Raw genomic sequence first — 24,861 nt, forward strand, 5'->3', positions numbered from 1 at the left:
CAATTTAATAAGATTTAATTAATTGCCATAATTTTACAAGGCAACAGAATAGTGAGAATTCATTATACTGCAATTCATTCGGTATTTTTTCTTATTTATTTTTTTTTTTAATCCAGAAAGTTTATTTTTTCCTGTAAAAAAAAAAAGGGGGGGGGGGGGGACAATTATTTTCATTAGAAGTGCAAGAAAAGTGTATCTGACAACAACATGAGTTGCAATACTTTGAAAAGAACACACTGGAGCAGCAAGAGAGATTACAGCCTTTCGGATGACAGATCTTTAAAGTAGACTGGGAAAAGTCTAAAAGACAGGTAGTATTATATTATATAGTATGCAAAGCAGAGTTTTTAATTTTGTGTTGCAATGAAAAGATGGCAATTCAGGATTACTTAGCAGCTCGGGCAGGTGTGTATTACATCTTACATCGGGATGCGTTTATCATCCAGTTTGTTTTGTAGGTCTGCTTTATAAAAGAAAAACCTAAATTTTTAGGAAAACTCACAAATCCAAATGAGTGTGACTAAATATTTGAAAAATTTACTGTTCAAAGAATTAAAAAAAATTTCCTCTTATCTGGAGGGCATTCAAATCCACACTGAGATTGATAGTGACATATAAATGTATTTAATGTAGAATGCCTTACAATAATAACATTATCTACTGACAGACATATTCAAAATACTGTATTCTAAAAGTAATCAACTTATTCTGGTCAAAAGACATTAGAAGAAACTGAGAATCTAATAAAATTAGAACTGTGTATTATTAGTACCAGGATTATTTCAACAAGTTAAAATTATGCTCCTGTAAGTTCCACACAATTCTAAGCAGGAAATAACTGTTTAGTCTATTGTTTCATAAACTGATTGTTCAGATTGAATGGAATATTCAACTAATGAGAGCCCATTGTGGTAAAAGCAATCAATCTGGTGTATGTGTGTATATGCAACATTAAGCTCAATGCTATCTCTTTGCTGGATGAGGAAACTCAGGCATATGAGTAAGAGGTACTCAACTTTTGCATAAACTGAATAAGGATTTGACAATGTGGAGGACTGAAAGGATATCAACTTGGATGGTAAAAGAGTGTTTTGTTGAACTGGCTGTTCCTTTGACTTGGCTGTATAATTTGAGTCTCAGTACAGGAAAGATTCCTTAGGAGTGAAAAGAGTGTATGATAATTTCATTACACAAACATAGTGCAGAGACTGATGTTTAACTATCGTTCTATCAATATCTCTGGAGTGGTGAAGATTTTGGAATGTTGGTAGGAGACTGCATACAAAAATAGGTTGACAGATAATCTATACTTTGTAATGAATAAATATGAGTTTACTAAGGGAAGGTCCCATTTAAGCAACCTGTTCACATTTCATAATAATTATGGTTGAGTTAAACAAGAATAAATGGATGCATCATAATGCTTTTTTAGACTGTACTAAGACTTTTTGACAGGATATAGCATAAAATAAAGAATATGGACTGGATTATAAACTATTAACTTGGATAAGAGTGTGGCTGAGCACAAATATCAATAAGTAGTGTATGAGATGTGAGCCAGCAAGATTTCAGGTGAATGATGGAGTATCCCAGTCCTTGGTCCACTGTTATCTGATCTTTGCAATAATGACATTGAGAAGAATTTGACAGGTGACATATAGCTATTTGTTGATGATGCAAAGATAGACAAAGTAATCAGAAATGTAACTGATATGCAGCACTTGCAGAATGATTTGAATAGGCTACAATTATGAGCATGTGAAAATGGCTATTAGTTCAATGTTAGCAAATGTAAAACTATGTACTTTGGTGTAACGAGATATCCAATAGCATATTATATTGGTAAAATTATGCTAGGAGAAACTGACAAGACTAGGGATCTTGGAGTTTATAGCTCTTACGAGGATGGTGTGAAAAGTTATCGGCCTCGACCATAGATGCAAAACTATTGGCAAGATTTTTTTTTTTTTTTTTCCCTAAGTTGTTACATCTGCCATAAGCATTCATGTGAAATTGCAAGTCATTCTGTCAAGTAGTTTGTTTTATACAGCTGTCTGAAGCAAAAGTGTTGCCTGTGTAAAACTCAATGTAGCTTAGAAATACCAAAGCGCTTTACATCAATTTTTTTACAGGGATCAAGTCTCATGATATATCTATACAAAAATAACCTTGTTTGTCTCTATGTATTTTATGTTAAATATTATTGTAAATATGGGAATTGTCTGTAACTACTGTTTATACTAAAGTTTCTACTACTGTTTATACTAAAGTTAAAGTATAAAAAAGACAAAGACAATGAAAATAGGCAGAATCATTGAAAATGTCAACTGTGTTGTGAATGGAGAACCTGTGGAACAAGTAAAACATTTCAGATATTTAGGCACGATTTTTACTGAAGATGGTAAATTAAATATAGAAATAGACAACAGAATCAGCAAAGCTGTTATGGTGGGAAGTCAATTGAATAAATTCATATGGAATAAGAGAGAAATTAGTCGGAACACTAAATTAGCTGTATACAAGATAGTATTCGAACCAGTTTTAACTTATGGATCTGAGAGCTGGGTCAGAAGTAAAACACTTGACCAAAGACTAGAGACCACAGATATGAGAGTCCTGAGAAAGATTATAGGCGTGAACAGATGGCATCAATGGCAGTATCATATTAAAAACGAGGATATTAGGAAAGAACTTGACATTGTCAGCATCCAGGAATGCGTTAGCAGAGCTAATCTCAGGTGGTATGGTCACTTAAACAGAATGGGCGAAGAAAGATTAGCAAAACAAGTGTTCTCTGCCAGGTTGGCAGCAAAACGACCCAGAGGAAGACCAAGATATAGGTGGATTGATACAGTACAAAGTGCTTTAGACGATAGAAATATAAGATCTGATAATGTTGGAGTGTTGACAAGTAACAGACTGATTTGGAGGAAAATTGTAGATAGGAAATTAATAATGATGTAATTTTTTTCATGTAGTACTATCATATCCTGTACACCCCTTGAGGGTACACGGCAGGAATTTGATGATGATGAGATGATGACTAAAGTTTCTAGAATGTCAAAAACAAAGGCAATGCTTTGCCATCAGAACTTTGTATAATAGCTATGTATAAGAGCACAAGAAAGTTGTTTATGATTAAGTGTGTGAGAAAGTTGTTTGCGAGCTCTGTACATGAACACCTTCAAAGTTAGTATCAAAGAGTTCTGCTAGTTTCAGAGAAGTTTCCGCTGCCCGACTAGACAAGGAAAAAAAAGAGTACATGGAGGAGAAGAAAGAATGGGTTAGCCTTAACAAAAAGATCAAGGAGAACTGCTGATTTCTTCGGGGTTTATAACCCTCGGTGCAAGGTCCCAAGAAGGTGAAAATAAAAGGGGACGGAGCCAAACATTGAGAGGAGAGGTGAGATCCAGTTACCAAAGAGAGGAGAGTCCAGGACCGGTTGCCAAGAGAGAGGAGGCGAGGCCCAGTTGCCAAGAGGAGAGGCAGAGCACTGTTACTGAAGAGAGCCAGAAGCATTTGGACCCAGAGGACCAGACTTTACGGCGAACCCATGCCAGAGGAAAAAATTGGGAGAACAGCCGATGCCATGTGCCGGTCGGATGTCCTAGTGCTGTGGGAAGTAAACCAAAGCCAAAAGCCGCAGAACGATCTTCAAGCATGTATGCTGAAACTTCTTGCCTGAGCTTTTGAGTACCGGGAAGATTGCAGTTCAAGACCCGCTGATTTTCCAATGAAGCACCTCCCCCCCCCTCCCCCTGAAACAAGACTCTCCGGATGGAAATCTAAGGCCTGAGATGAAAGAAAAACCACAGAGACTTTGATGTAGGACTTTTGGAAGGTGTCATGACAAAGAGCCTCTGTAGGTGTGTGTCATCTTTTTATGTACATTCGTTTGTAATCTAGGAGATATGTCATAGACTGATAAGAAATATCTATAAGAGAGTCCTCTGATTTGTTGTTAGCTGGAATATAAATTGTAAGATAACCTGCCATAGCTAACTAATCTCTTCATGAGTAAATTAGTCTTGGCAATTTGATTTTCTTAAACAGAGAAGTAACAGAGTAATTATATTGTATAGTCATTTAATAATGAAAAGGGAAAGTTTGTTTCTTTATATAAGGATAGGTAGAGAGAGAGAGAGAGAGTAACCTCCCTATCGCTTATTTCATGTACTTTGTTTTTATTGTAAATAAATATGTTTTAAATATATGTCAAAAGAGTGCCGCCTGATTGATTATTTTACAATGCACTGTTCCTAAATAAACGCGAACTTAAGAGCGGAAGATCAAGTAAGATAGCCTAAGCATATAGTTAAGTGCAAATACACCATGACTGTTTGTGTAAAGTTCTACTAAAGGAATTTGTGTTATAGAAAGAGAGAGAGAAGTCAACTGCCGTATTACTGAGTTTTATTATAATTAAAAGATACTGGTGGCGCAGTCTTATAAAATAAATTTTCTGTTATCCTTAGGCATAAAACTCATAGTGCGAAAGGTAGATAAACTAAGTACACAATAGTAAGATGGAATAGTGAAAATAAGAAAGGAATATATATAAAATTAATAATAACAGTGGCTTATAAATAGTAATAGTAAACTGTTTACAGTCCGTATCCCTTGAAATGGATAAAATTGAGTATCATGCGGTTATAAAATTCTATGTAAAAGATGGTTTAACACCAAAAGTAATTCATTCGAAGTTCATAAAAGTTTCTGGGCACTCTTCTCCTTCATTTTCGACAATTAAGAAATGAGCTGCTGAGTATAAACGTGGCCATACCAGCCTTGAAGATGATCCATGTGAAGGACACCCAAAAAGTGTAACAACGCCAGAAATCATTGATCAAGTGCACGATATGGTATTGGATGACTGGCGAGTCAAAGTGCATGAAATTGCTGAGACTATAGGCATTTCAAAAGAATGTGTAGGATATATTTTGCATTAAGAATTGCAAATGAAAAAGCTTTGCACAAGATGGGTGCCATGCTTAGGGCCAGTTTTATCATTAGGCGAACCTAGGCAATCGTCTAGGGGCGCTAAGTTTCGGGACACCGGATTTTGCTACATAGTTCGTGGAAAAAATACATAGAGACAATGTATAGGGGTACCTAAATTTTCTTTGCCTAGGGACATCAGATCAAAAATGAACTCTTATGAAAATCTTTGAACAGTGCTTGGAGCATTTTAACAAGAATAAAACTGATTTTGTGCATTGATTTATTATTGTGGATGAGACTTGGATTTACCATTATACACCAGAATCCAAACAGCAGTCAAAACGGTGGACAGAAGCTGGTTGTTCAGTGCCAAAGATGAAAAAGTCAGTTGCATTGGCAGGAAAGATCATGGCATCGATGTTTTGGGATGCTAAAGGCATTTTGTTCATTAATTATCTTGAAAAGGATAAAACAATAACTGGGGAATATTATTCCAATCTTTTAACGAGACTAAACAAAAAAATCCGTGAGAAAAGACCCGGTTTGCAGAAGAAAAAAATCATCTTTCATCAGGACAATGCACCTGCCCACAAAGGTGTTTTGGCAATGGGAAAATTAAGGGATCTGCACTATGAATTGCTGGTACATCCACCCTATTCCCCAGGATTTGGCTCCCTTTGACTTCTATCTCTTCCCAAAACTAAAACTCTTTCTCGCTGGTCAGCGTTTTTCTTGGAATCAAGGTGATTGCAGCTGTAGAGGGGTATTTTGCAGATCTTACTTAGAACCACTACAGGGATGGAATAATGGCGTTGGAGCATTGCTAGAATAAATGTATTAGTCTTAAGGGAGAATATGTTGAAAAATAAAAATTATTTCAAAATTATAAATTCGTTGTTAGGCCGAGAACTTTTCAGACCACCCTCGTATAAACTAGTTATATTTGCAATCCCTTAACAAAGATTGCAAATATAACTCAGAGGATAACTGCAATGCTGAATGAACACCAACATGTAAAGATAAGTAAGTAATTTTGGCTCTTTACAAGGTTTCAATATGATTTCATCAGAACTACTGCGTTCAGATTTTGTCTCCTTGTTTCTGAAGAGATGTAAACAATGTGGAGAGAGAGAGTGCAAAGAAGAGTATAAAACATACTATTGGGACTGAGGAACGTAGATTATGTAGAGAGAGATTGAGAATTTGTGGAATGCAGACCCTAGCACAGCAAAAAGAAGGGTGATATGATAGACCTACAAACTTCTGAAAGGATCACATAGTACACTCGTAGAGTATTTTTCATTTTATTGAGGGTGGTAAGAGGACAAGATGGCATCCATGGAAGTTAAAAATTAATGCAATCAAGAAAGGAGTGAGAGCTAGATATTTCTCTCAGTGCAATGTGTGACTGGAATGGACTGCCTTTGGAAGCCATGAATGAGGGTAGTATGATATAGGTCTGCCTTGATGAATCCCTGACACCCAGGAGGTGTCTGGTAATAATAATTCTCTTAGCTGAAGAAAAAAAAGTTTTCAGAATTCTGTTTCAACTTATATATATATAACAATATTCACATTTTGTACCTTGTAAATTGTAGTAGTTTGGATTTTGGGTCATACGTCGATACAGAAATGTCCAAGTTAAATAGTCCACAGCATCTTGCTTATTCTCAATAGTTTTAGTTACAATTTCTGCATTAAAGTGGTCATGTAAGCAGTGATCTAAATGACTCTAAAAATAAACAAAAAATTATCAATTCATTAATCATTATATATAAATAAAGAAATTAGTTAACCTAGTTTTACATGCTGAATGAATAGCACAAAAATATATAAAACAATTTCGACCATATAAAAGTATTTCATTTCATATTATATTACTGATTCTAGTCTAGTTGTATACTGAAGTCTCAGTATGCAACTCAGTATGTTAAACACACACACACACACACGCGCGCGCGCACATGTGTGTGCGCATGATTGTGTTGTCAATAGATCGCTTCCATTTTCTATACAATTTGAATAGGATAAATATGAGAGATTAAAACTTTATTACTGATCAGTATAATTAATAAAATTTAGTCATCCTTGTCATGGGAAATGCTGCTATAACAAACTACTGAATGCTTCTGACCAAAGTCTCCATGTGTATAACGCCATCCAAAATGAATTCACTATAGCAAACTAATAATGACAACAAACTATTTGAATTTATTTTTGCTTTAATTTCTTGAAGAACGAGAGAGCTTTCCCCCACCCCAAGATCTGCCTGGATGCATGTTTTCCCTCTACACAACAGCTAACACATATGCAGAACTATCTACATGCATTAGAGATGGGTTGATTACAGCAAATAGGACCATAAGGATAGTATATTATTAACTGCATGTTTTTATTTTGGAGGGGAAGAAGAAGGGAGAATAAAAATATGAGTTTTTGGAAGAGGAAAGCATCACTGTTTTTGTATGAAAAAATATACAATTTGAGTAGGATCTTTTCAACTGCACAATATGATCCCATTCTTCCTACTGTGCTTCAGGGATTTTTTTTTTTTTTAAATAGTAATCCCACAGGCAATCAGTTATCCAACCTATAGTATTAATGTTATTACCCTATTAATGCTTTGGACAGGCTAGCAGAAAATTGAGGAGAAAGAGAAACTTTTTAACATTGGATTTGAAGATCTACAGATCGTACTTTAAAAAATACATAAGAGGGAAGATCGTTCCAAACCACAATGGTAGATGGAATGAATGAAGATAAGAAAAATTTACAAAGATAATAAGCTAAAAGGCTATTTTACCGGCGAATTTATTAATTAAGAGGGAGATGTTAAATCCTGTTTTATTTTATAGCCGGGTACGAAACTCGGGTCGAAATCCATCGACATCCGTATAGTTTCAATGCCGAAAGGCATTGAAACTATACGGATGTCGATGGATTTCTTTTATGCCTTTCGGCATAAAAGAAATCTTTTATGCCGATTCCATGATTCCAGAAAAGAAATCTTTTATGTCGGATTCCAAGCCTTTCTTTTATGCCGAAAGGCATGGAATCAGTAAGTTAGATGTGTCTGGTGAACAGAGGGTATACCGATGAATTGTCTGCGAACGAGTTTATCGAGCAGGTTCAGAAAATTGTGGATGAAAATAATATGACTGCAGAACAAATATATAATGCCGACGAGACTGGATTGTTATGTAAGTGTCTTCCGATGTCGACTTTGGCTTGTGCAACGGAAGGGCTTTAAGCAGAACAAGGACCGAGTAACTGTGGTGGTATGCGCAAAGGCTGCACGTACGCACAAAGTAAGATTGCCAGTGGTAGGTAAGTACTGCAATCCACACTGCTTAAAAATGTGAAAAATCTGCCTATTCATTATTAGGCACAAAAGAACGCATGGATATATTCAAATCTGACATATTCAAAGAATGGTTTCATAGTGTATTCGTGCCCAGTGTGAAGAAGCATTTAAGGGAAAAGGGTTTACCACCAGACAAGATTAACAAGCTTTATCCAACCAATGGACCAAGGAGTCATCAAGAATATAAAGATGAACTACCACTCCCTTTTTATGTGTTGATGTGTGAATTATTTTGAAGGTGACAACCAAGATTTTCAGAAACAGTTCACATCGAAAGATGCCATATTTACTATATCTCTTGCCTGGAAGAATGTAAAGAACCTCACTTTACTTACATCGCTGTTGGCATAAATTGTGGCCAGTTATCATGTTTAAAGATGACGAATCAAGTGACAAAGATTTTCGTGGTTTTAAAACGTCCCGTGTCCGACATCTTGGATTCAGTAACACATTTGGAGAAAGTTAGTGAAGGGGAGGTGCAGGCTTGGGTATATGTGGACAATTCCGTTCCTGTCACTCTCTCTCTCTTGATGACAATGAAATAATCAAACATGTACTGGGAAAGGAGAAAGATGATGATGAGGTCAACGAAAGTTATGTGGAAGGAAGCTGACGAAGGATTGCACATTTTCATAAGATTTTATGATGTCATGAAACTTCATTGTATACACAGTGAATTTTTAAGGTTCCAGTCACAATCTTGTAAGCAGGCAGACATTCGAAGTTATGTTATGTCGTCACGCTATGAAATTCACAACTTTCATGTGATAACATATACTGTAATTTTTAAATGCTGTTTAAATTTCATTTTGTGAAATATAAAATTACGTGTATGTGTTTTAAATTTTAAAAAATCCACACAACTTTTTATGTTATTTATTTAATTATGGCGGGGATCGAAAAACACGACCAACGAACTTTGCAGGCTGCAATTTCTACAGATGGCATCGCAGAACATGAACAGGTAAGATCTTGAGAAATATATTCAGTTATCTGGCAAAATCCCGAATCTAGAATCGACGATATCCCGTTGTTGCCGGTTAAGAGAGATTCTACTGTATGTGTAAAAATTTATGAAGAAACTAAACATTTGCAAGAAATAGAGGACAACTTTGGCAAGTTATGGTTTGCTGGCCTATTTGTTCTTTATCTGTAGTTATCTACTCAAACAAAGCTCAATGTGAGAATAATATTCAATGTTTGGGCGGATTTGTGATTTGTATACAGTTCTGCGATAAAGATATATAGAACTATTACGAGGGTGGTCTGAAAAGTTCTCGGCCTCAACCATAGACGGCAACACTATTGGCAAGATTTTTTTTTTTTTTTTTCTAAGTTGGTACATCTGTCATAAGCATCCATGTGAAATTGCAATTCATTCATCAAGTAGTTTGTTTTATACAGCTGTCTGAAGCGAAAGTGTTATCTGTATCCCAGAAATGGATAAAATTGAGTATTATGGGGTTATAAAACTCTTTGTAAAAGAAGGTTTAACGCCAAAAGAAATTCATTCGAAGTTCATAAAAGTTTCTGGGCACTCTTCTCCTTCGTTTTCAACAATTAAGAAATGGGCTGCTGAGTATAAATATGGCCATACCAGCCTTGAAGATGATCTATGTGAAGGACGTCCAAAAAGTGTAACACCAGAAATCATTGATCAAGTGCACGATATGGTATTTGAATGACTGGCGAGTCAAAGTGCATGAAATTGCTGAGACTATAGGCATTTCAAAAGAATGTGTATGATATATTTTGCATGAAGAATTGCAAATGAAAAAGCTTTCGGCAACATGCTGCGCTTGCTCACAGCAGATTAAAAACGCACTCTCATGAAAATCTCTGAACAGTGCTTGGAGCGTGTTAACAAGAATAAAACTGATTTTGTGCATCGATTTATTACTATGGATGAGACTTGGATTCAAGATTATGCACCAGAATCCAAACAGCAGTCAAAAGAGTGGACAGAAGCCGGTTATTCAGCACCAAAGAAGACAAAGTTGGTTCCATCAGCAGGAAAGGTCATGGCATTGGTGTTTTGGGATGCTAAAGGCATCTTGTTTATTAATTATCTTGAAAAGGGTAAAACAATAACCGAGGAATATCATTCCAATCTTTTAGCCAGAGTAGAGTAAAAAATTCGTGAGAAAAGACCCAGTTTGCAGAAGAAACAAATTATTTTTCATCAGGACAATGCACCTGCCCACAAAGGTGTTTTGGCAAGGGGAAAATTAAGGGATCTGCACTGTGAACTGTTGGAACATCCACCCTATTGCCCAGATTTGGCTTCCCCCTGACTTCTATCTCTTCCCAAAACTAAAACCCTTCCTCGCTGGTCAGCGTTTTTCTTAGAATCATGATTGCAGCTGTAGATGGATATTTTGTAGATCTTACTGGGAACCACTACAGGGACAGGTATAATGGTGCTGGAATAAATGTGATAGTCTTACAGGAGATTATGAAAATAAAAATAATTTTTAAATTATACACTCCTTTCTTCATTGTCAGGCTGAGAACTTTTCAGACTACCCTTGTATAATAGCTGGCTCAGTAAAGTAACGTATTAAGCAAAAGAGTAAACGTAATTTGTTGCATGCTAATGAGATGACTGATATTTGCAATAAGTTTATTTCAAAAGTAGGATTCGGAAGAAAACAGTTCTTTTTGTGTGTATGTTATGAGAAATAAAAGATCTGACCAAGTTTTACAATCAATGGAATGAACAATATCAGATTTCCCATTAAAGAATGGCTTGTAGAAGAAGATATTCTGGCAGTTTTACTAACTTGTGTAGAACAAGGTTTATCAAATGAGAAAGAGGAGTGCAGTGCATGTCATCTCGAAAGCTGTGTATGAGAATTGAATTCAATTGAAAGTTCAATGATATACATATATATATATAAATAAAATCATTTATCCATGTATGAATAAGGAAAAATATACAGAAATATTCATCATCTTTATCAAATTCCTGCCATGTACCCTCAAGGGGTGTACAGGATATGATAGTACATGAAAAAAATTACATCATTACTAACTTAATAGCTACAATTTTCCTCCAAATGAGTCTGTTACTTATCAAGACTCCAACATTATCAGATCTTATATTTCTATAGTCTAAGGCACTTTGTACCATATCAATCCACCTATACCTTGGTATTCTTCTGGGTTGTTTTACTGCCAACCTGGCAGAGAACACATGTTTTGCTAATCTTTCTTCGTCCATTCTGTTTAAGTGACTATACCACCTGAGATTAGCTCTGCTAACACATTCCTGGATGCTCACAATCTCAAGTTCTTTCCTAATATCCTCGTTTTTCATATGATATTGCCATTGATGCCATCTGTTCATGCCTATAATCTTTCTCAGGACTCTCATATCTGCAGTCTCTAGTCCTTGGTAAAGTGTTTTACTTCTAAACCAGTGCTCAGACCCATAAGTTAAAACTGGTTTCAACACTGTCTGTATACAGCAATTTAGTGTTCCAACTAATTTCTCTCTTATTCCATATGGATTTATTCAACTGACTACCCACAGGCTTTGCTGATTCTGTTGTCTATTTCTATATTTAATTTACCATCTTCACTAAAAATCATGCCTAAGTAGCTGAAATGTTTTACTTGTTCCACAGGTTCTCCATTCACAACACATTTGACATTTTCAATGATTCCACTTATTTTCATTGTCTTTGTCTTTTTATTGCTGACCTTCATACCATATCTATTATAACAGTTATTCAATTTAGTCAGAGATTCTTGCAGACTTGCAGCGGATTTATTCAGAAGTATAACATCATCCGCATAAAGCAAAGAGCTGACATTAACGTCTCCAATTTTGATAACATGTTTAATACCACTTTCCTTCATAATGTAATCCATATAGATAATGAATAACAGAGGGGGATAATGTACATCCTTGTCTCACACCTGATTTAACATTAAACCATCTTCTTGTACTTCCTTCAATTCTAACTGCCGACATACAACTCCAATAAAGACTAAGTATTGCTTGATATAATGCCCCATTGACACCATATAACTGTAGCGTATTGAATAGCTTTTCTCTTGGAACCTTGTCATATGCCTTTTCCAAATCGACAAAACTTAAATACAGATCTTTGTTATATTCCCATGCTTTCTCGACTATTTGTCGTAAAGTGAAGATCTGATACTGAGAGCCTCTATTTGCCTTGAATCCAGCTTGTTCTTCATCAAGCTTTTCTTCCACAATTCTTCTCAACTGTTTCTTAAGTATAGTTGCATAGATCTTGCAAGGAAACACTCAGTAGGGAAATACCTCTGTAATTCTCACATTCAGTTTCATTTCCCTTTTTATATATATGGGTACTATGAGAGCTCTACTCCAATCATCAGGAATTTGTCCCTCTCTCCAGGCTTTCTGAACTATGCAATGCAGCCACTGTAAGACTCTTATACCACCATACTTCAGCATTTCTGGTCGAATATCATCTACTCCTGCTGCCTTTCCACATTTCAAGCCTTTGATGGCATTTTCTACTTCAAGTATGGATATGTATTCCTGACTGCATGCCTGGTCAGTGTTTTTTACCACCGTGCTGTCATCACTGCTTGTTTCATTTAGCAGTTTTTCAAAGTAATTACTCCATACTTCAAGGATATCTTTTTCTCCTGTTTTCATGTAACTTGTATCATCTCTAACTCCTTTTAATAGCACTCTTTCTTCCATTCATAAGATTCTTCAACAACCTTCAGAATATTTTGCCACCTTCTTGATATTTATTTCCTATATTCTTGCCAAAGTCCTCCCATGGCTTTCGTTTAGCTAGTTTTACACAGTGTTTTGCATTCTTGCATTTGTCTCTGTATTCTCTAAGAGCACAAGCTGACTTATTTGCCAGGAACTTTTGATATGCTTTCTTCTTTTCCTTCACTGCCTCTTTAACTTGCTGTGTCCCCCATGGAGTTCTAATTTTTCTATCCTTGCAGACAATGTCACCACATGCCTCTCTAGCTGAATCAATCAGAGCTTTCTTCAAGGCTTGCCACTGAATCTCCAAGGTTTGATTCCTGTTCTCAAACTCTTTCATTTTTTCTTCAATAATCTTTGTGTATTTTAGTCTACAGTTCACATCTGAGAGCTGCTCAACTTTTATTCACTTTAAAACTTTCTTACATGTTATTCTTTTCAATATGAAATTCAATTTTATCCTGCTCAAGACTAAATAGTGATCACTTCCAATTTCAAATCCTCTGTTCACACTGGTGTCCTGCACTAGGGAGAAAACAACACTATCAACAATAACATAGTAAGACTTTTCTTATTCATTACCTCTTCTCTCCATGTGAATTTGTGCACATTTTTATGTTGGAACATGGTGTTAGTAATAACCAGTCCTTGTCATGAGCAGAAATCCAACAGATATTTGCCATTATTATTAGCTTTGCTCTTTTCTCCAAATTTTCCTAAAATATTTTTGTATGTCTCACAATCATTTCCTACTCTGCTATTTAGATCCCCAACAAGGACCATCTTTTCCTTATTCATTGTGTCAGTTGCTTTTTCTAAAGCATCAAAAAATTCCTCCACTTCTACCTTAGTAAAACTAAAACCTTCTGTGGGACCATAGGCACAAATAAGTCTCATTGTCCAATTCCCCATTCTGATATTTGCTCACATCACTCTACTTGAGACTGCCTGCCATTCAAGAAGATAAGCCCCGTATTTAGTGTTGAATACTATGGCTACCCCTTTATTTCCTTGATTGTCATTGCCTGAATATAACATTTTATATTCATCGCTCAGAAAGATCTCACCAGTTTTTTTCTTTTTTGTTTCAGTCACCCCAATTATGTAGATCTGGTACTTATCTAATTCCTCAGCTAGCTCCATTTCTTTGCCATTCAGGCTTCTATGTTAGTAGTACCGATCTTTAACTCTGGTGATGTTGAGTTCGGTTTTTGTTTTCAGATTTGTTCCGGTAGCTGACTTTTTGCTGGTCGCCCTAGTTCCCTGGCAAAAACAACGGGGGCCTTGTTTAACCGGGCGATGCCCCAGCCGGCATGAAATTTTGTCATGTTGTACCATCATTTTTTGTTTTGGTTTAACCAATAGGAATACAATTTGGTCGGCAAAATCCCAAATTGCCAGCCTATCCTCGTTCGTTCAGTATCCAAGTAGATACCCAACAGAGTGCACCACGAGAAGGTGAGGATTGGACATTAGGTCAGAAGCCCTAGTCGGTTCTCCGCATTCCTTTAAAGGCTATGTGGAGGTCTCCCCTCAGTTAACAGCTCTGACCCTTAAGCACTCCCAGAAATATTCAAGTAACAAAATCTCATGGAGATAAAGTTTATTAAATGAAAGTGAGTCCAGTTACTTTTGTTTTGTGCCAAGTGGTAAATATTAGAAGTTTCATGAGTCTCATCTTTAAAAAGCAGTTTGCTTATATATTGCCAAAACTATTTTCGTGGTCTTCCTTTGTGTCCATTAGTTGTCCTGTGGAGAACAAAAGCACTCAATGTAGGTGAAGGTGGATGTCCCAACCATCTCATTTGGCTTTTCTGAACTGTTTCTATTAAGGATGTTGCTCGCTTTCTTCAAGATGGACGGTATTAGGAATATGATCTTACCATGTATATCCTAATATCGTTCAAAAGCATGTTGTCCCAAAGCTTTGATGATATTAACTGATTGCTGAGTAGTGATGTTCCATGTCTGGGCACCATAAATATGTCTTGAATGGTGGTTTTGCACAGATGAATTTTGGTATTTGTGGTGATGAGATTGGATTTCCAGATATTACACTTAAGGAAATGAAGAGGTTTGTGCTTTCTTTTCACTATGTCTGTCAAAGAATCCAATTAAGGTACTAAAAATCATTTATTTCAAGAATGTGGTCATTTAGACTAGCTGGCTGAGAACTAAGCATACCTGCTCTCCAACCAACAGGGTGTGTTTGACTCCCGCTGTGGGCATGGATCTTTGTGATTATCTTTAGGTGGAAGATGAATGTCAACACCTAGTGTGAGACCACTGCCCTGCTTATTGGAGGCCTAAGTGGCTTAAAAAAGTACCATGTTTGATCTCTAGAGAAGGATTTCTGGACTATGTCAAAAAAAAAAAAAAAAAATATATATATATATATACACAGTCATACCACAACCTACGCAAATCTGGAGTTACGCGATTTCATATATGTACGTATTCCCATCCCACTTCACGTCTCACCACTAGTCGTATCTTTCCGGCGGCGGCAGCATTCGCCAGTGTCGCACATGCTGTGAACAAGCACTAACATGTTTCGCATGGTCTCCATTCATACATGATTTTTATAGTCTACAAACCTTGTGATTGTTTAATGTTATGTTCTTGATAAAAAATTTTATCACATAAAAAATAATAATGTCGTCCAAAGGAAGCAAGTCCGATTCTTCTACAGCTAGCAAGAAAAGAAAAACATTGACTTTGGAAACAAAACTCAACATTATTAAGGATTTTGAAGGCGGAATGAAAATTTGAGAGCCAGCAAAGAAGTTTGATCTACAGGAATCCATAAGAACAATCATAAAAGAAAGGTTTACAGATTTTGGAGGACATAGATTCTAACAAGGAATGAATTGTAGCCACAAGGTAAGGAATAAAAAAATCATTAGCTTGCTAAGAAGAAATTTTGCGTGACAAGAAAAAGACATTATGCCGTCTTTAAAATAAACAATTAAAAAACCCGACAAGTTTTGTTCGTCGTAAGACTTACCATCAGGGGTAATGGTATATAAAGGCTTAACACAACAAAAGCTTATTGATGATTAATCACAGACATTAAATGTTTTTTTATATAACTTCACGACTGTCAAATAAAGAAGTATGGAGTAATTACTTTGAAAAACTGCTAAATGAAACAAGCAGTGATGACAGCACGGTGGTAAAAAACACTGACCAGGCATGCGGTCAGGAATATATCCATACTTGAAGTAGAAAAAGCCATCAAAGGCTTGAAATGTGGAAAGGCAGCAGGAGTAGATGATATTCGACCAGAAATGCTGAAGTATGGTGATATAAGAGTCTTACAGTGGCTGCATTGCATAGTTCAGAAAGCCTGGACAGAGGGACGGATTCCTGATGATTGGACGAATCATCAGGACGTCAGACAAATTTATTAGATTTTATGAAACCATTGATATCGAAATAACTTTTTTTTTATGTACGAAAAACTACAATTACGATTATATTTCTTAAAAAATATAGGTAAACCTTTGTAAACGTTTGGTCTCAATTAACTAATATTTTGTATGTTTGTATGTAAAATTATACCCGAGTTACGCAAATTCGACTTAGGTGCTTTTTGTTGGTCCCACCTACCGCGTAACTTCAGGGTATGACTATATATATATATATATAATATTGATAAAAACAGGCATGGAAGACACTGGGGGAAGAGGGAATTGACCTGCTGTGGGACCTGTTCATGAAAGTTTGCCAACAGGAAAATATACCCGAGGAATGGAGGGAGAGTACTCTTGTTCCCATCTACAAGGGTAAAGGGGATGCACAAGACTGTAAAAATTACAGAGGAATAAAGTTGATGTCCCACACACAATGAAGATCCTAGAAAGGGTTCTTGATGGTAGATTGAGGGAGGAGGTGGAGATTGCAAAGGAACAATTTGGCTTCTTGTCTGGTAGATCAACAACAGATGCTATCTTTGGGTTACGACAGATGATGGAAAAATATCGAGAGAAACAAAGGGAGCTGCATCTGGTATTTATTGATCTGGAGAAAGCATACGATAGAGTGCCAAGGCAAGAAGTCTGGAGGTGTCTGAGGGAGAAGAAGGTGCCGGAGAAATATGTCAGGTTGGTGCGGGAGATGTACAGAAATGTGAAGACAAGTGTTCGGACCTGTTCGGGACAGACAGAAAGTTTTCAAGTAACAGTTGGCTTGCATCAAGGGTCAGCATTAAGTCCGTTCCTGTTTAATATTGTGATGGAGGTGGTAACAGAGGAGGTGAGAGAAGATGCACCTTGGACAATGTTGTATGCAGATGACATCTTGCTGTGTGTAGATTCAAGAGAAGAAGCGGAAACTAAACTGGAAAGATGGAGAAAAGTACTGGAAGAGAGAGGTATGAGACTGAGCAGAAGTAAGACAGAGTATATGTGTTGCGCAGTGGGTGGTGGCCAGGAGACAGACCTGGAGCTGGAAGGAAATGTCATCAGGAAGGTGAGAGACTTTAGATACTTAGGTTCGACAGTGGAAGAAGATGGAGGAGGTGAGAAGGAAGTGGGATGCAGGATACAAGCAGGTTGGAGGAACTGGAGGGAGATGGCTGGAGTGTTATGCGATAAGAGGGTGCCGATCAATCTGAAAGGCAAAATTTATAGGACAGTAGTGAGGCCAGCTATGACATATGCTATAGAAACTGTGGCCCTGAGGAAAAATAACATTAGCAGGATGGAAGTAGCAGAGATGAGAATGCTTAGGTGGATGTGCGGTGTGACCAGAAAGGATCGTCTGAAAAATGACTATGTCAGGGGAACAGTGAAAGTTACGAACTTAGGAGCGAAAATACAGGAGGCAAGGTTGAGATGGTTTGGTCATGTGATGAGGAGGGAGGACGAATATGTGGGAAGAAGGGTCATGCAGATGGATGTGCAAGGAAGGCGGAAGCGTGGGCGGCCAAAGAAGAGATGGAGGGAGCTGGTAGAAGAGGACTTGAAGATGAAGAACTTGGATGTGGTGACAGCCCAAGACAGGAAGGTGTGGAGGAGACTCATAACAAACAGTGACCCCACTTAAGTGGGAGAAGCTGCAGAAGAAGAAGAAGAAGATTGATAAAAACAGAAAAAAAAAATCCTTAGTCCACCTACAGTACAAAATGCAATACAGCTTTTAAAATGTACTAAATAACCTTTCAATGCAAATCAGGCTTAGCATTCCACACAGCCACTACTGGCCATCAAGTACTCTGGCAACAGACAAACATGTCATATATTGATAACAACTGTTTCACAAGGAAATTTAAAGAAGCTGCACTATTTGCTCAAGATCACTACACAGCGCAATAAAAATGAAGGCTTAATTTTACAAGTGTGGTCTACCTCCATCAAAAATTGAACTGCCCTGGACCTTGGATATAGCATGCATGAGCAGGAGAACACGGCAACAACTAGCAATGTTCCAACATGCATACAGTAACGAATATATCATTTGTATTTGGGTTTATCAATTATTTGACAGTCGTGAAGTTATATAAAAAAACATTTAATGTCTGTGATTAATCATCAATAAGCTTTTGTTGTGTTAAGCCTTTATATACCATTACCCCTGATGATGTAAGTCTTACGACGAACAAAACTTGTCGGTTTTTTTAATCGTTTATTTTTAATAAACTCTTTATATTAATATGTGGTCTCAATATCAAAAACTACCTACAGGACTGCTTAATCACAGAAACCTATGTCTACATCTCTGGTCAGTTTTCAAAATTTTCGGTTTCTCTCTCTCTCTCTCTCTAATATACATAGAATAGAACACCACAGCAAGCCTTAGACCCTGTTAACAGACCACGGGGAAGGACACTCACTGTAACACTATGATCCTCGTGGGCAAGCCCACTAACTGAGCCTAGTCAGGCCATTCAGGACCACTTTTCTTGATGAAGCAGAGATGAAAGCAGTGGGACGCTACCAGGATTCCACTTTCTGGATGTCCGTGAGTTGCGCTGTTAGCAGTAAGACACTGGATCTCAGCAATGGTGGTTTGGAAGATAGCATAGTAAAAATTCAGAAGAAGCAGAGTGAAGAATACCAGAAGAAAAGCATGGTACAATAATAAGGATGAAAATGGCCCAGTACCATCACTGGGAGGTCTTCTCCACCAAAAAATGATGCATCACATGAAGGAGAGGCAGATATTATGGTATGGGAGATGTTTTTCATGGAATCCTCCACCCCAAACACCTGCAGATCTATAGGAAGAAATCCTTACATATCCCAACGTAGCATAACTGCTATGATGTTCAAAGATCTTAGATAGTTTGTGCCACGCTGCACAGCAGTAAGGGAGGGTTACTACAAACTATTTCAATGGCAGTTGTAATTTTTTTTAACTGGACAGAAGTGTGTGCAATCATTTTTTATGATATACCAAAAGAGAGATTAATGATCCATCACATCAATACTCAAAAAAGATATGAGGAATCTTTTTAGTTTGTTCCCACCAAAACAGTAGGGGAAGTTCAAAAAAATAAAATAAATAACAAAATCTGTAGACATATCATTCAGAAATCAATCATGCCAAACTTGTATTCCAATTAATCGTCCTCAAAGATGAGATTTAACATCATCAATAAATACTAGATATAAAAATCCCTTGTAAATGGAAACACTATCCTATTAAATTCTCAATATGAAGAAATTTGTTATAGTCAAAACTTCATAGTATTGATGCTATTTCAAAGGGAATTCACTACAACAAATTTTCCATAATTAAAAAAAAAAGCATTTCCTTTGTTCCCACAAGTTGTTAGTATGAAAAAGTAGATGATCAGAGTAGGAAACTTTAAAAATGAGAAAGTATTCTTGGAATCAGATTATGCCATGCAAACTATGTCCACTTGGAACAAATTTAGCTGAAGGAATATGCCTGAAATATAAGAAAGAGTAAATCAAGATCTCAGAACACTAGCTAGAGAGTCTAGTGCTTCAGTTTATGTTTTGGCTCTTTGTGAATGCTTTATCTTGAAAATGATTGAGTAACTGTATGAAAAGTATCTACTAGTTTTTTCTTTCTCAAGAAAAAGAATTTATTAGATCAAATTAATTATCATACAAGTACAGTTGACTATCAAAAGAACAAACTTATGAGAACAAAAGGGAAAGTTTTCTAGTGAATTTCCTTCATTATGCTGATAATGCTACGGGCTTTAGTTTGGACTTTTCAGCAGTTTATTATAGTAAGTGATTTTGCTAGAATGGTATATCCCATTACAGCAAAACTTAAAATGATACATGCTAGTAATGGTATATCTGACATATTCATTCTGGAAAACAAGTTCTGAAGAAACATCCTTGCATCCTAAATTCAAAATGGTGAACTTTCAATAGAGTTCAAGATGAGTGTTAGAAGAAGTATTAAAAAGCTATTAACTGATTAGCTAGTTTAAAATTCTATTGTTATCAATTTCTCTTTTCAGTAGTACTTAAAAGTAGGTGGAAAATAATAATTATCTTTCAATTTACAGAAATAACTTTCAGATATCCAAAGATTTTAAGTAGACGTAGTCAACTTTACTAAAGACAATTTTTAAGGAACAAGAAAACAGTTTTCCATTATAATGGCGTTTGCTATAGTGAGAAATGCCTGTATCCATTGTTAAAAGATGGTTTCTTTGCATGAATGACCAACTATACAGAGTCAATTCTCACTATACATCATCATTAATTTCTTGATATGCACCCCCAAGGGGTGTTCAGGTTACTATGACAGCACTACATGATGAGTGTGCATTATTATTAATCTCATATCCACATTAGTCTATTTTAATTTCTCCAAATTAGTCTATTACTTATAAGCACTCCAATATGGTAATGTCGAACATTTCATTCTTCTAAGGCAGTTCTGACTGAATCAATCCACCTAGACCTTGGTTTTCCTCTGGGTCTCTTTCCTATCATCTTGGCAACAAGCGAATATCAGTTTTGCTAACTTTTCCTCACCCATTCTATTTAAGTGGCCATACCACCTTAGATTAGCTCTGCTTACACATATTTGAATGCTAATAATGTCAAGTTCCTTTCTAATATCTTCATTTTTAATATGATTCTCTCATTATGCCACAGTTCACCCCTAATTTTTCTCAGAACCCTAATATCTGTGGTCTCTAGTCTTTGATCAAGTGCTTTATTTCTAACCCAACTCTCAGATCCATAACTTGATTTGAGCACTGTCTTGTTGTATACTGCTAGTGTGGTGTTTTGGCTAATTTCTCTCTTATTCCATATAAATTTATTCAGCTGGTAAGCCACCATACTAGCTTTGTTTATTCTGTTGTCTATTTCCAGATATTACCTGCCACCTTTACTAAAATCTGTGCCTAAATAGCTGAAATATTTTACTTATTCTACAGGATCTCCATTCAGAATGCAGTTGATGTGTTCATTTTTTCTGCCTATTTTCATAGTTTTGGTCTTTTTATTGCTGATTTTCATACCAGATTTCTTACAGCTGTTATTCAATTTAGTTAGATAATCCCGAATCTGGACTAGATGTGTTTAAGAGTACGTCATCTGCATAATGCAAAGAGCTAAGTTTGAAATCTTCAATTCTAACATCAAGCCTAATGCCACTTTCTTTCATAAGTGATCAATATAGATGATAAATAAGAATGGATATCCTTTTTTTTTGCATCATTTTCTTAACCTGATTTTATATCAGAACATCTGCCTGGATTTCCTTTGATTCTAACTGCTGACTTGCAACTTAAATATAGACTATGTATTGCTCTGTATAATGTTCTATTTATTCCATATAGTTCTAGTGTTTTGAAAGGTTTTCCTCTGGGAACCTTGTCATGCATTTTACAGATCTACAAAACTTAAGTACAGATCCATGTCATATTCCCACAATTTCTCAACTATTTGTCTTAAAGTAAAAATTTGATCTTGACAACCTGTATTTGGCCTGAACCCAGCTTGTTCTTCTCCAAGTTTCTCTTCCACAATCTTTCTCAACCTCTTCTCAAGTATACTTGGATAAATCTTACGTAGAATACTCAGTAGAAAAATTCTTCCGTAATTCTCACATTCAGCTTTATTCCCTTTTTTATAGATGGGTATTATCAGAGCTACTTCAATCATTGGGAATTTGACCTTCTGTACAAGCCCTTTGAATTATGCAGCATAGCCACTGAAAAACTTTTATACCTCCATACTCAAGCATTTTCCATGGTTGAATATCATCTACTTTAACCGCCTTTCTGCCTTTTTTGATGGCTTTTTCTATCTCAAGTACTGATATGTACTCCTCTTTGCATTCTTCTTAAAATTTTTCTACTATGGTTCTGTCACAGTTTGGTTCATTTAGCAGTCTTTCAAAGTAATTACTCCAGACATCTAGGATATCCTTATCTTCAGTTTTCATACCATCTTTATTATCTTTGATTCCTTTTACAGTACTCCTTTCTCCATTTCTAAGCTTCTTCAATAGAATCTAAAACATTTTACCACCTTCCTGATATTTATTTCCCATACTCTTACCAGTCTTTCCATGACTTTTGTTTAGCTACTTTTACATATAGCTTAGCTCTCTTACATTTTTCTCTGTATTCTTATAGGGCATCTGCCAACCTACTTTCCAGGAACTTTTGATATGCTTTCTTCTATTCCAGTACATTTTATCACTGTACACTATATAGAAAACTTATTCAATATAACAAATGCTGAAAATGTCCCAAACCAAGCTCACAGGTACAGTGCTATGCTAAAAGAAATTAACTATAGTAAACTATTCCCGTAGTCTCTATGATTTTGCTATATTAAGCATCAACTGTAAACAAAAGTGCTGTGAGATTATTATCATGAATATAATTACAAAAATAAATGACTCACCTCTACAGGAAGTGGTTCATACAAAAACTTTTTAAAGAAGTCCTTTTTTGAACTTTGACAAAGGAGTACACAGATTCCTGAAAAATAATGAATCATTTTAAACCTAATGGTACAGAACAAATGGTGTATTTAATTGTCAACATATTCAGAACATATTCTTTCCAGATTTTTTTTCTTGTGGAAAGAAATTTTTCTTGACATCAGCAGAATAAATGGGAAGGAAAAAAAAACTAGTTTATTCATAAACTTAATTGCAAAATGAAGTATACTTATACTGTATAACTGTGAAATGAAAGAAAACATCTGAATATCAATGGCATCATTATGGTTTCTTTTAATTTCATCTGTACCTTGTGGTTGTTTGGTTTTGAAAGTTGAAGATCAACCAAGTAACAAAAAACACTGATTTGTTGCTGTGATAATGATAAAAGAAAATTTATGTTGCTGGACAGATCAAATTCATTTGAACACCTAAAGACATTCACAAACATCTATGCCACAGTGACATGTGAATCAACAGCCTGTTGTTTTTTTATTTTATTTGTGGTTCATATTCACAAAAGGCTTGTATGCAACTACAGTACATTTGTTTGTACTATGAGTGAGTAAGGATTTTTTTTTTTTCATTTTTATAAATTATATATTTTTTTGTATTTTTTCATTAAAAAACTTTTCCAATAAAACAAATCTCTTCTGCAATTGCAAAGTTCAATGCACTACATTCCTGCTTTAGCAACCTAATTGTTTTCTGAAAGCCATTGTAAAGCATACCCTAATTTCCTGTTGGCTATATGTAATGAATTAGGGTTATGTATTCATGGAAATACAGTTCCAGCTATAATTAGATTGACCATATTTCCTTGAGAGAAAAACGGGATGGGGTTATGTAACATTCTGTATTCATGAAAAAGTAAGATGATAAAAAAAGTTTTATTACATAAACATATAGAGCTTACTACTGTATTATTCTTCAGTGAACAAACCTATACAAAAATTTTGGTAGACGTAGAGGGGAATTGTATTTCACCACGATCGTATCATGAACATTTCTCCGATGAAGTGATCTTACGCAGCAAATTTTGGTCTTTCAACACCATTATAAAACTTCTCACACTCCATGACACACACAATTTAGTCTTACAACTAACATAGCCTTCATTGTCTCAACACTTAATCTAAATTTCTCCTTTGACCACATACTGTTCATAACAGAAAATATTCTTTCAACAGGTGCTGTACTTCCTGGAAGACAAAGAATAAACTATACAATATTAAAAAGTCTAGGCGTTTTTTGCTCATTTCAGAAAAAATCTGTACCCATCCATCAGATAAGGGATTGTTTTCTTTCTTCCATGTATCCAACTGCCCTACAATTAAAGATTTTATGAGGGTCCACTGATGAATACACAAGTTTCTCCTGTTTCTGTGCATGTGATGAGTTCCTCATTCAGGAACTGTACTATATTTCTTTCCATTCAGATGTCTTCCTTAGTAGCACCCACTTGAATTTCTCAGTATTTCCTAAACTGCACTTCCACTTGCTGACATATTCTAAGCTGATTTCATAGAAATTCTCAACTACCTCAAAAAACTTAGCCTCATTAATTTCTCCTGAATCTACTAACATTTTCAGTTGTTTTTTGACATCACTAGTATTTGTAACCACTTTTTCCGGACTTTAAATTGTTTACAAGACTTTCAATGTTCATGGCTACTTCTGTAGCTGAAATATTATCTTTTTCAATTAAGTTAATGTATGTTTGGAAAACAGACCCTTGATCTCTTGCAAATGGCAACCACAATTTCAAACAGGGATCTTCAAACAATTTTTGCAACATAACAGGGCATGTTTCTTGAGAAAGAAAATAAGAACGAAATCCATCAGACATGCTTAAAATTCTGTCAATTGATGGATCCAAGGACAAAAATTTTGTATTCCATGCTCTAACAATTTAGCTTAATTGTTTCCT

The 24,861-nt window shown here is 35.8% G+C and overlaps 1 protein-coding gene across 1 annotated transcript in view; it reads right to left on the minus strand.

Moving 5' to 3' along the window:
* Window positions 1–24,861, minus strand: part of Brr2 (U5 small nuclear ribonucleoprotein l(3)72Ab) — a 486,889-nt gene that overhangs the window by 80,905 nt on the left and 381,123 nt on the right. Inside the window, exons 34-35 of the mRNA XM_090392214.1 lie at window positions 22,892–22,968; window positions 6,526–6,673 (exon numbers count right to left, since the gene is read on the minus strand). Of these exons, the coding sequence (XP_090248340.1) occupies window positions 6,526–6,673; window positions 22,892–22,968 (225 nt within the window). The remainder of the gene's footprint in view (window positions 1–6,525; window positions 6,674–22,891; window positions 22,969–24,861) is intronic.

Source organism: Typopeltis vanoorti, chromosome 5, assembly GCF_054136105.1.
Source record: "Typopeltis vanoorti isolate ZY-2024b chromosome 5, IOZ_Tvanoo_1.0, whole genome shotgun sequence".
NCBI classification, from domain to species: domain Eukaryota; kingdom Metazoa; phylum Arthropoda; class Arachnida; order Uropygi; family Thelyphonidae; genus Typopeltis; species Typopeltis vanoorti.